Raw genomic sequence first — 12,913 nt, 5'->3', positions numbered from 1 at the left:
GAAATAGCTTTTGTGTTTGGTGAGGTTATGCGCCATTTCTCCCTTGCTACCAACAACAGAGTTTCCATCCTCTATATTTCTTCAATCTTCTCTCCCTTCTACTTCTAGGGTTTCGCTTCTGCAACGGACGACCTTCTTCAACTCATCAAAGGTGAAGTTTTTTTTCTTCTTCTTTATCTCACTTTGCCTTCGACACACACACCTTTTGCCCTCTACCCTCAATTTTCCCATTTTCTTCAGAATTTCCCCCCTCTTAATTTCCTTTCTCTTTGTCTATTCAATTTTATTTTTCGAAATTCCCCCCCTTTTGTGTTGATTGCGAGCGATTTTACCCCCAAAATGCTTGAATTTCATAACCCATTATTACTCAATTATTTTCATGTTTTTTTCTTAAAAGTATTTTTTGATTTTATGATGGGTTGATAACGGTTTTCACCCCTCACCGTTGCAATCCATTCAACCATTTTTTTATTGTGTCATTTTATTTTATTAGCCTGTGGGGTGGAAAATTTTTCAATTTCTGTATCCCCATTATTATGCTACAAGTCTAAGAAAATAAAGGGGGTAGAAATTTCCCTATTTTTTAGATATGGATACATTTATTTCAATTTCGTTAGCGAGAATTCATGAAAAGGAAAGAATTTGACCCGGAAAAAGTTGGTATAAGACTAAACTTTTTGTTTTGAGTATATGGATTTTTCACTTTAAAGTGGCTATTGCAGTTGACTTTGTGAGCCAATTCAATCAGGCTTGAGAAGGTATCCTAGTGTTGTTTGTTCACCTTCATCTCCATGATGGAATACTGTAAAGATGTCCTCAGCTGTCTTGATTCGGATACGTCTCTTAAGATATTCATGTGTCTGGATGATCTGGCTGATCTTGTTCGGGTTACTTGTGTCTCGCGATCTTGGAGACACTTTGGTGAGTTATACTAGTTCAAACAAAGCATTTGTTTCTCAACCGATGCCTCAGTTTCATGAAAATTCAATTGTAGTTCCTTGTTGCCTTACATTTTTCGTTACCTTTTAAGTTTGATCAACACTGTTTTGGTTTGCAGTGATAGCAAATGGTCTTTGCAAGCAGCTATGCTTGAGAATGTTTCCTCAGTTATCTAGAGTTGCTTTTGTTGTTGAACTGAATCAAAATGGAGCGAAGGAACATGCAGAGGTTGGATCTAGCTATTCTATGGAATGGCTATCTCTACTGAGAGAACATAGAGTCTATGCTTATTTAGGTAGAGCTCTCATGTCATCTGTTGCAATGAATTGCATTGCTAAGACAGTTGGTGCTTCTAGCACTGATAACTTTCCTCAGGAAAGCATTGATAATACTCTAGAGCCAAGAGACTACATTAATGGTAGATATTGCTACTGGTCAAGTGATGGACAAAGTAATCCCAATGTGCCTGAGACATTAACATACGAGTTGGTGTCTCAAATTTGTGTTATTACCGAAATCAATATCCAGCCTTTTCAAGGTACTCTTTGAAATCTTCACAAACTATGTGCATGACCCATCTATTTTATATTTCTATTCCTTTTTGCTAACAATGTTATGCCTTGTCCAGCTGATTTTCAGAGAGGGTCACCAATATATTCAGCAAAATCTGTTCGGTTTAAAATGGGTCATCCTAAAGCCTCTTTAGATGTCGCCGATGATGAAATGTTTGTATGGACCTATAATTCCCCAGAGTTTCCAATGTCTCAGGTATTTAACTGATCTGGTTTGTCTACTGATTTTCCATTGCATAATTTCGGCCTTATTGATTGCTTGATGCCTGATATGAAAAACGAGATGTGGTTTGCTATTAAAGGGTGCCTCACTCTCCTGTATAACTGTACTCTGAAGCTTGCCCTGAATAGTAATTATTAGCACCAATATTTTAATGATCCTGTTTGTGTAACCCTCTGCACCTTCATTTATAACTCCAAGAACTGCTTTACATAATAATTTCTGAGAAAAATCCCTTATGAACAGGAAAACCGGCTACAGAAGTTCAAGCTTCCAGAACCTGTGCTTTGTATTGGGGGTATTTTGCAGATTGAACTTTTGGGAAGGGTACAGAGACAAGAAATGGATGGTTTATTATACATTTGGTATGTACTATCTCTCCATTTGGTTTGTATTTGTCAAACTGGTCTATTGTTGTTGTTTTATTAAACTTAGTGGCAGAGTAGATTTAGTATCCTAAATAAATGCCTAATAATAAGCCTGTGCTAGGTTTTAATATCATTTTTGTCTTATGTATGCACAAAAACGTAGCAGATCATGAAGTCTTGAGTATTTGCCAGAAGTGTTTGCAACAATGTTGTTTGAATGAATTTGCACAAGTTTCCTCCTTCTTTTAAAGTTGAGAAATGAGAATAAGGGCCTGTTTACTTATGTTTGTATTTTTTGCTTTCACTTTTAGTTACAAAACTGCCACCTTGTTTTTAATTTGTTTCCTATTTTCAAATACTACATTTGTATAGGAAACATAGAAAACCAGAAAAGTTGAAAAGTTGTTTTCACTGTTTCCTGTACAAATATTTTAAACCAAGAAACAAATTGAAAACAAAGTGACAGTTTTGTAATTAAAAGTGAAAACAGGGAGTGATAACAGAAAACCTTTTCTCAAAGTAAATGGGCCCTAAACTTCGAGGTCCCTTGGGGATATTAGCTTTGGGGATATAATCAAGTCAGGTTTGGAGCAGGATTGCCTCTCTTAGACCTGCACTTGCATTGGGTGGGTTTTTGTTCTTCACTTGGACTCTTTTAAATATCCTCATCAGATGCGAAATACAAATAACAGATTTTTTTACATAATATAAGAAGCAATATATACGGCTTTCTCTTTTAACACTACAGGGTCCTATTCATATAAGTGTTATGTTGTGCTAACCTTGGCATGCTAAAACTAAATTCTGAAGCCTTCTCCTAGAGAAGTTGACCTGAATGCAGTGAACAGATTGGACATCCATCAAATTGGCTCTGGGATCCATTTTTTCCCCCTATGCATGAGAGAATTTCACTGTATTATCCACTGAGTTAAAGTTACTAGTTGCTTCTCTTTCTGCAGATGTGTTCGATATCTTTTTCTGACAAGTTTTTATGGCTGCTTTCTAAATGTTTTGTAGTTATTGCTAACCAAAATTCAGTTTCATAAAATGTTTATAGAATATTTGTTGTTTGTTGTCTTTTATTGTTGTGAAGTGAATGATGCTTTAGTGTTTATCCTTGTAATATGTTGACATCCTTCATGTGTCAGAGTCCTCTGTAATGTTCATCTAGTTACCTAAAGTTCGATGACAAATCCTAGACCTTAGTGGATGGTACACTATATTGAGCATGTTTAGTAAAAAAAAACTTCAAGCAGCCATACATGGCATTATATCCTCAAGTCTCACAACCTGAAGATATATTTGTTGACCAACACACCAAAAAAAAAAAATATTTCCCCTTTCTAACATTTTCTTACTTTGTTATATTTGTTGCTGATTATTACTTTTCATCTCACCCTTCGATGAATTTGTGGAAAATGAAAATTCCCAGTGGAACTATTTCTCCTCCAAATTTTACATAGTTCGGGAAAATGCTGGACACATTGCTATTTTACCCTCTGTTCTATTAGAGCATGAGCTTATAAAAACTTAATGACATGGTTGTTATGCTGCCATTTTCATTTGAAAAAGTATTCCCAATAATGTGTTTGGTTTAGAGGAGAGAAATAAAAGAGAATTTTTTGAATTAAAGTAGAGTGTAAGAGGTCTGAGTCCCACAGAATAGAATACAAAATTTATTTGGTATATTATTTCTCTCCTACCAAACACCCCTAAATATTGCATAGAAATCTATTGCAGATGGTTGTGCTAAGTTCCTAACTAGAAGAAAATTGTGATTGCAGTGTTTCTCATGTTCAAGTTCTGGGAAGTTCATTATCACCACCATTCAATGTGGATATTCTGCAGCCCTCTGGAATGTTTGTGTTGAAGAGGGACCAGCTGGCTAACCATCAATCTGTAGTGACGTCTGGAAATGAATCTCAAGAAATTTTGGCCGAGCAAAGAGAACTGAGAGATTACCAGCATATTGTGACTATATTTCGTGGACAAGCATTAGGAATCGTGGAAGATGAGTGGGATGAGGAAGAATACGATGATGATTTTGATCCAGAATATGCCCTCTGATCTTTGCTAGTATAAAGTACTTTTATAATCCCCCCTCCCAAATTAACAAAAGGAAAAAAAAAAAACACTCCTGTTTTCTGTGTAATGGTTACCCCTAAAAAATTCTGGTCTTTCTGTGCTTTGGCTACTGATTTGATTCCTAAGTATTTACATCTCGTAGATATGGTCTTGGGTGTTGGACAAGTATTACACCTTTTTTCGGTGGTTTAGCATCTGATGCTTGAAAACTTGAGATTTCTCTCAAGTTGTTTCCTTATATCATCCACCTAATTCTGCGTTAACTATAGTTAGACAAACCAAATTTCGTGCTGGTAATTATAGTCAATTTTTTAGTATCTACTGCTACTTGGCTTTTTTTTTTTTTTCATTTCCTTATAAAATGCCTTATATTAAATAGTGGATGCAAATTGCTTTGTTGAACAATGCTTTATTTAGTGAATAAATGATAGTTGATTTTATGTTTCATATTTTTTATTTGCTTGTGCCTTGAGCTGGATTGTCTTGAAAAATAAAATAAAATAAAAAAGCATCAATAAACAATTTTTAGTATAAAGTTGGAATTGTTTTCTTGAAACAAAATTCATTAAGAAAATGTTTTGAGCAAAAGTTAATGAAAATGATGTTTTATAATAAAATAAAATAAAATGACTAAATGTCAAGAATGAAATTATTTTTTTTTATAAAAACTCTTGAAAATTAAGTAAATACAATACAAAAAATTGTACCTTTTAATTGATTAATATAAAAATCGTAGCCGTAGATCATAATCAACTTAAGCAAAGGTTATAGCACGAAGAGTCAAGTTCAAAACACTAGCACACAATATAACTTGTTTTCGAGTCTCATTGATTGGTAGACGACTGGTTTAACCCTTTTTTACCAGTATCCTCAGCAAGAAAACTCAGGAAAAGGTTTAGTTGAAAAAAAAAATACAATCAGTTTGAAACCTTTTGGAGAATTTACTTTTTAGAGTAGATTAATTTTTTCCCCATCCAACCTATGTTTTCAAAGGTTATTTTTTGAGTTAAATCCATGGGATACTTATGATTTTTTATATTATAATTTTTTCCCCATCCAACTTATGTTTTAAAAGTTTTATTTTGATCTTTTATTTTTTCAAAGGTTTTATTTTGATTATTTTTTGTTGAACGGAAATATTTGACTTATTCGTTAACGCTAAAAGTTTTATTTTGATCTTTTATTTTTTCAAAGGTTTTATTTTGATTATTTTTTGTTGAACGGAAATATTTGACTTATTCGTTAACGCTAATTGACATGATGATATCATGTGTTAATTGAAAAGATGTTATTTTAAATTATTTCATTTTGATTCATTAAGTTTACGAAAATAATACATTTTGATTCTAACAATTACATATGATGTCATGATCTAATAAATGTAATTGAAGACATTATACAAAAATTATCACAAAGATTTTATCTTAGACACCTATACAATAACTTCAGAAAATATTTTCCTAAGCAAATTTTGTGCATCGACTGCCAGTCACATATCTTGCCTGGGAAAGAGTGTGTCTTACCTAAGATAAAGAAGAAATTGAAAATTGAATCTGCTGCAACACAAAACTAGTTTACTAGGTTTGTTTCTGTGTTGGATGGTATAATGTATTTACTGTATTCATTTTTGTAGCATTACTAATTCACTTACTTATGTGCATGAACCATCTAAAAAACTTAAAATACTAAAATAAAACAATTTTAAAAGCATAAATGACTAAAATGAAACCATTTATCCATTTAAAACAATATTGTTTCAATTAATATGTTACATTATCATTTCAATCAACATTACCAAACATGTCATACCATTATATTAACCTATTAAAAATTTATTGATATCGAGTCATTTTGGTGAATCTCATATAAATCAGAATAAAAATCATTAAACTACACCTTTTACTAACAGAAACGTACTTTTCTTAGTTGTGATCATCATCAATAAGTAGAAACGCGCTTTTCTTAGTTGTGATCAGTATCACAGTACGTAGAAACATGTGAAGCGATTTCCAATCAACCCCTCATGTGAAGTTATACCTTTCATTCTCACACTAAGAAAACAATGACGAATAAATAAACATTTAGTCATGACTTATACACGACATCGCAGTAGCCTTTTATAAACATCAAATTAATCCTTTAATGATAAAATCAACGCATTTAGTTGTCCTTCAAGGGTAAATTTGATGTTATTTAAAGGACCGTTTTGATAACAAAATGAAACAAACATTTAGGGGAAGTGGGGGAACCAATTTGATATTGCATGTCTTTTAGGGTACAAATTCATGTATTTGTAAATTATGGAGCAACATATTATTGTTGCATATATTTTGAAAGACCAAAATAGAAAGATGCCCTACACAACAGTTTTAGAGAACAATTGTAACTATGATGAAAATTGGTCAATGCTCACACCAACCGACATTTCCTGACCAATTCATATAATTATTTGACGACAGACACGTCATGAGAACCTTTCTATTCTTCCACACTTCACACAGTTTTGGACTTGACCGGGGCAGGAAGCAACTGCATTGCACAAACCAAAATTCTTGTCAGTGAAACTGGTACTCCTAAGAATATTTACAACTTAAAAAACAATCACGACCTTCCAATGATCAAGAGACACAACCATAGTGAAAATTAATTTAAAACATTTCTAATGCGGTTGCTACTGTTCTTGAGGGAAAAAAAAGGTCAAGAGCTAATTTTGTCTGTATTTTTGTATCCCTTGGTCATTAGTTGTGCAAAAGGAATGAATGTGTTTATGCACACAGATGAGACATGGATACAAGGTTTTAGGATAGGATAGGAAAATAGAAGCACAACGGAATTAAACTACAATTATACTAGCAGGTACCTGATAGCAAGATATTAGAGACGAAACAAATCCAAAAGCCCCAGTTACGCGAGGAGTAACTGTCTTGGGTGCCAATTGAAGCAGTCCTACTGCTACCACAGTATCAATTCCTGCTTTGATAAGTGATAGAGTCCTCTCATTTGACTTGTTTAGTTTGGCACGGTATTGCTCATCCTGCAGCCATATATAGGTAACCAATACACATACAAAAGTAAGGCAATCACAGTCCAAAGAAACCCATAACAGAAAGTTTGAAGAATTTATCCACAAGAATGGATAACATACATCGTATTTATTCTTGTTCTTGAGATCTTTCTCTAACTTCTTCATTGATGCAGAGAGTCTTCCAAGCTCCCCAAGCTTATCAAATAAGCAAAACGTGTCACACAGAGGTTAACAGTGAAGGAATACGAGGGCATAGATGCACACATATTAGCATAAATGAAGGTAGGAAAGCCACAAACCTCAACCAAGGTGGCACACACCGAGGATCCCAACCAACAGTAAAGAGATATCCGGCCAATTAGTTCGGTGCGCTCTTTATTCTGTAATTAAACACAAAACTCTTATACTGCTAGATGGTATTTTCATATAATAATACAGAAAAAAAAACATGATGCTACAGAAAAATATATATTTTTTATTATTTCCAACCTGGTAGATGCCTGTTCTGCCAAGCCACACAAATTGATCAAGAAACAAGAAAGTGGAGAGTAGAGCATTCTTGGACTGAAAAAAATTCAACAAGATATTAGGAAAATAAAACAAAGATGAAAAAAAGGAGAAATGTTCTTAGAGTTCGCATACCTTTCCCAACAGAGCTAGGGGGAGGGGTGTCCCCTGTGGTGTTGGACTTATCAAAGCATGTAGGTCATTGACAAACTGCAAATTAAAGAGTGAAGAGTGATGGTCATTGCATGAACTAATTAATTTGCAACCAGTGTTATCAATGGCAGAACATAGTGGAAGGCCAAAATTCCTCCATATATACACACCATTGCATCTTATGGCACCACCACGGCGGACCTCCCTTTCACAAAATTTTATGCCAAAATATACAGTATTTGACTTTCTTTGATCTATCCTTTTTCCAATTATGTCCCTCAGAACCCAAAAAAATAAATTATGCATACTACAAATTTCTTGTCTTTTATAAACAAAGAGTTTAATGTCTATGCACTGATAGTGTAAAACAATTTTACACCGCCATCCAATTACAGATCATCCTTTGAATTACTTTAAGATATTTATTTTAAAAATCAACAAACTTACAATACATGGTGGGTTATGATTGGATGACTGTGTAAAACTTTTTACCTTGTCACTGCATAACCCTTTTTCTCATAAACAAATCAATCAAAGGGGATACACATAAGGAAAATGGAACAAAGAAAGAAGTATCACTTTACACTGCCACTACCTAGATGCAGAGGTGCAGAGGTGGTGGTAAACTCATGTGGCCAGTGGTCATGAGAACGGTGCATTTATGGTGTGCTGGATTATTTGTGTGTGAGAATTAAAAAAGTGCTCAATGGCTGTCAAGAGGTGAGGTGAAAGCAGGATTGATGCTCTCTGATGGTGCACTTTTTGTTGGGACACACGGATTTTGATGTCAGGGATTCATTGGTTATCCTATTTGTTGATGATCGTTATGCACACATCTATTGGGTATGTAGTAAGGGATAAGGGCAGCAAATTTACATGTGCTGGGGTATATCTTACAAGTTACAACAACGAATCATAGATGAGTAGATGGGTTCTCTTTTGTGCAAATCTTGGTTACATTTTACTTATGCCTGTCATTAGGGCATAATATTTTTTAACCATGGTGACATGTGGGGATTTCTCTGTTTAAGAGGGTCTGTATTTGACTATTGGTACCACTGGTGCCGTATACGAATATATATTATTTATTTGTCTGATTAAAAAAAAAAAACACTGCCACTACCTAAATGACAAAAAAAAATGAACCGATGAAAAAGCATGTTTCAAAACTCGGAAAGTAAAAAGAACCTAAAACCTTAAAGAGACGGAAGACTTTTCGTGCCAAGCTGGTTGTTTTGTCTACATTCTGAGCAGTACCAGGTTCCCCATTACTCAAAAATTTGGAACCATATTGTATTGCCCTGCATATTTTGTCCCTTGCTTCAGCCTTGCCCAAATATAAAACAAGAAGACCAAGTTCAGCCCTTGTTGCATCCAGCGTACTCATCTTCTACACTAATAGCTGCCATGAAACAAAATCACAGCACATTCATGTCAATAAAATAAGAAGAAATGAGTAGGCAAAGTTAAAAGTGAAATTGTGTAAAATCAAAGATTCATATATTAAGTTGTTAAACACTTAAAATCATCAACTAAAGCAGTACTAACATTAAAAAAGTAAGACACAGATATTATCAAAATGCTTCAAAAAATGTTGCTAATCTTTCTGAGAATAGTATAGCACTTCCACAAAATCTTCACCAAGATCATAAAATCATGATAATCAATTAGCAAGAATATTTAGTAGACCTTCCACTCTTATCTAAGTGGCATCATGTGATAATGTCTAGTTTAAGTGTTTATAATGTATGAGCATTTGAAAACTCATCCTTTGTGTAAAATCCAACGATTACACACCATTTATATCTAAAAAGAGAAGAACAGAGCAAACACAATTTCATCAGATTTCAATTTACTCAACTCATTTTGTTTTCATTTTCATTTATTCTCTCAACTTTCATGAAAGGAACTAAACATAGTAAAAAGTAAAGAATGCTAAATTACAGAAAGTAGATAACCTGTAAACTTCAAATTCTAGCCTATTGGGGAATACATTCTTCAACTACAATAGCTTCAAACCTCAAGTGCTAGGTAAAAATTGGGGCAAAAATCAGGTAATAGGTTCAACTTTTTTATTACCTACCTCACAAACATCAAGTGAAACCCCTAAATTTTGTGAAAATTTACTCATCAGATCAAGTTAGAATTAGTTAATTTGGGCAGGAGACTGCAAAATATTCATTAAGAGACAGAATAGTGATTCATTCTTGAGTAATTTACTCAACTGTGCTTCAACACAACACCACAAGTGACTCTTGTGGTGAACCCTAGATTATTTTTCTTCTTTCATCTTCTAGACTTGTACCCTATTTTATTAATTTCAATAGCAGTCCAACTGTGATTTCCTACACAGATAACATTAAATCTCCACCCCACCAAATCCCTAATATAATCCTTGCTTGAGTCACAAGTACAGTTCTGGACACTCAAGCAACCACTGATTGACCAGTTAATCCTCCTCAACAACAAAAGTATTTTTTCACTAAGTGGAGTCAGCTACATGAATCAAATAATACAGTTGTGCTCCGTCATAAACAAGAAGACATCTCCAACACCGTCATCCTTGGAAATGGAGTAAGAGTCAATTGGTGAGGGTGGCTCGGTAGAATAGAATAAAACTCCATAATTATTGTATTAGCCCTTCTAACAGTGGCTACTTTAGGTCTCATTTTGCAAGGTTTAAGAGGTAACCTTGAAACTCTGTATAACACACAGCACTCAATCCAGGCTCTATTTCCAAATAAGAACTTGGATGAAATTACAAGGGGGAATGTAATTAGCTACAGTAGAATATTTACGAGAATCAAAAAACACGATAGGTATCTGCAATTCACCCAAAAGAACATCAGTCAGACAAATACTTCACTTATCTAGGCCAACATATCGAAACCAACGACCAAATCTAAGAGCATTGGCATCCAAGTTTCTCCAATAACATAGACTACTCATTCAAACAGCTTTCAACAAATCACCCCCCTCCCCCCCATAAAAAAAAAAAAAAAAAACTGAACAAGACAGTCATCAAAATAACTTATAATCCATTAATAAGAATTAAGATTCATTTGTCAAAACAAAAAGCTTAATTCAATCACGCCAGGTTTGGCACATGAAATAAGATAAAAGAGAAAAAGAGAATCGATCCATCTGAACTACCCCGTAGCCCACTTACATCAATCCCTTTCCTGTCATAACAACAACCACATCTTCAAAATCTTCGATTTCCCTCACCCTTTCAATCATTCTCAACGCAACCAAGCACACCAAAAACAAGACAACATTCATAGCAACAATATAACAACAACCAACCAATCAAATCAAATCATAAAATCCCAACCACCCAATCAAATCAACACCTCTTTTAAGTTGACCCAGAATCAAAACTCGCAATCCCCACCTTCAAAGTTTGCAACTTTACAATCTCAAGCTGCAAGGTCAAAGGATCAACCAACTAAAACACCAGCAACCCCCCCCCCCCCCTCCCCCCAAAAGAAAAAAAAAACAAGAGAGAAGAGAAAGAGAGAGAGAGTACCAACAACTACCGGAAAGTGTGATTGGGGTGAAGGGAATAGTGGTGGAGAATCGGCACGAGAGACAAAGAAGCTTTTTTTGGTTTTGGGCCTGTCCTATGTAATTTGTTAGATAGAGTTGTGATAAGGGCTTGTTTGGTCCTCTGTTTTCGGAGCAACCAAACAAATGGGAAATGTTTATTAATGCTCTACGGATTATGGTTTCGTCTCTGGGCAGGAAGAATCTTGCACCGTTGGATGAGTCCGATGTCAACGTGCCAGTCGTTGGGATTGGATGATGAGTGTCCTGGAGAGATAATTCAACTCGACTGCGTTTAGTTTGCTTTTTTGCCAGACGCACCTCAACATTCAACAGCGTCCAGTCCACCATGCCGTGACGTAAAAACCTTATCTTTACAAAATAAAATATATGATAGTATTTTTGTTTTATAAAGGTGATAATAGTAATCCATACTGTTTGATTGATGTAATAACGTAAGATTTTGTTATTTTTATATGTATGAAAATAATATAAAAGAATTCATATTTAATTTTATTTATAATATTTTCTCGGGTTAGTAAATACAGTAAGTATGATTAATTTTTTATCCATCCATGATTTATCGGGAAAAGGAAAATAAAGTCTACCTTTTCAATGCACGGGTGTTACAGATCGGATTGCTGATAAAATATTAATAAATTAATTTGAATTATTAGTGTAAGATTTTTATATTCTTCATCAATAAGAAGTTATCTAATACTTTGTTTGGATTAGGGGAAAAAAGTAAAATAAAGTAAATGAATAAAAAATGAGATATTTTTTTAGTTGTTGGATGTATAAAAAGTAAAACGAAGGAAAAGATATAACTGTATAAAATGACATAAATATTTTAAATAAAAAAGATGTATAATAAATAAGCAAATACAAAAAGAATAAGTTAAGCAAATAATTGAGAGTCTAATTAATAACCTGATTCGAATTATATTCAATTTAGTTTAGATTTATTTGCTGAATAAGTTAAAATATTTTAATTAAAAATGTGTAACCGTTTTAATGTTTAAAAACATTACTTACATGGAAGTAGTTCACTAATCTATTTAAATTCCTATTATAAAATTAATTTTTTTTTATCTAAGTCACTCTAACCTTAAGAAAATATGTTAAACCTTGATGAGAACAAAAGTCAATGTTAAGTAAATACCTAGCTAAATCTTTTAAAAAAAATATGTTAAAGCTTGATGTAAATTTTAAAATATGTTTCTGTAAAAAAAAACAACTTAAATTTTGCTTTTGACAAAAACTTTAAAATATTTTAAACCTTAATGAAAACAAAGTCTATGCTAAGTAAATAGTTTTTTTTTAGAGCATGTTCAATAAATAGTTAAATCTTAAAAAAGAATGTTGAATCTTTGTGTAAACTTTAAAATATGATAAGTGAATTTTTAAATAAGTCACTCGAAACCTTAAAAAAAAATATAAACCTACAAACAAGACATAATTTGTTAATTAGTAAATAGCTAAATAAGTCATGTTCCTT

General features: G+C 33.4%; 2 protein-coding genes across 7 annotated transcripts; one reads left to right on the top strand and one right to left on the bottom strand.

The window, feature by feature from the left end:
• LOC114425252 (F-box protein At4g00755-like) lies at positions 1-4,505 on the top strand. 2 transcript variants are annotated; one of them, XM_028392097.1, is made up of 6 exons: positions 1-151; positions 723-921; positions 1,058-1,477; positions 1,568-1,707; positions 1,978-2,096; positions 3,884-4,505. In XM_028392097.1, the coding sequence occupies exons 2-6, from the start codon at positions 792-794 to the stop codon at positions 4,164-4,166; spliced, it is 1,092 nt and encodes a 363-aa protein (XP_028247898.1). In that variant the 5' UTR covers positions 1-151; positions 723-791; the 3' UTR covers positions 4,167-4,505. The 2 variants fall into 2 exon arrangements, with proteins under 2 accessions (XP_028247898.1, XP_028247899.1); XM_028392098.1 differs by having other exon boundaries at positions 2-151; positions 749-921; positions 3,884-4,325.
• A 1,849-nt stretch (positions 4,506-6,354) lies between these two features.
• LOC114425251 (peroxisomal membrane protein 11C-like) lies at positions 6,355-11,715 on the bottom strand. 5 transcript variants are annotated; one of them, XM_028392093.1, is made up of 8 exons: positions 11,409-11,715; positions 9,065-9,271; positions 7,852-7,926; positions 7,699-7,773; positions 7,509-7,589; positions 7,330-7,404; positions 7,045-7,218; positions 6,355-6,713 (listed from the first exon to the last, which is right to left on the bottom strand). In XM_028392093.1, exons 2-8 carry the CDS (start codon positions 9,254-9,256, stop codon positions 6,678-6,680), a joined length of 708 nt encoding a protein of 235 aa, XP_028247894.1. In that variant the 5' UTR covers positions 9,257-9,271; positions 11,409-11,715; the 3' UTR covers positions 6,355-6,677. The 5 variants fall into 5 exon arrangements, with proteins under 5 accessions (XP_028247894.1, XP_028247893.1, XP_028247896.1 ...); XM_028392092.1 differs by having other exon boundaries at positions 11,399-11,713; XM_028392095.1 differs by lacking the exon at positions 11,409-11,715 and adding an exon at positions 11,264-11,343.
• Positions 11,716-12,913: the final 1,198 nt, after the last annotated feature.

This window comes from Glycine soja, chromosome 9 (genome assembly GCF_004193775.1).
Source record: "Glycine soja cultivar W05 chromosome 9, ASM419377v2, whole genome shotgun sequence".
NCBI lineage: Eukaryota > Viridiplantae > Streptophyta > Magnoliopsida > Fabales > Fabaceae > Glycine > Glycine soja.
Note: the sequence above shows the minus strand (reverse complement) of the source record. Positions and strands in the feature narration are given on the sequence as shown.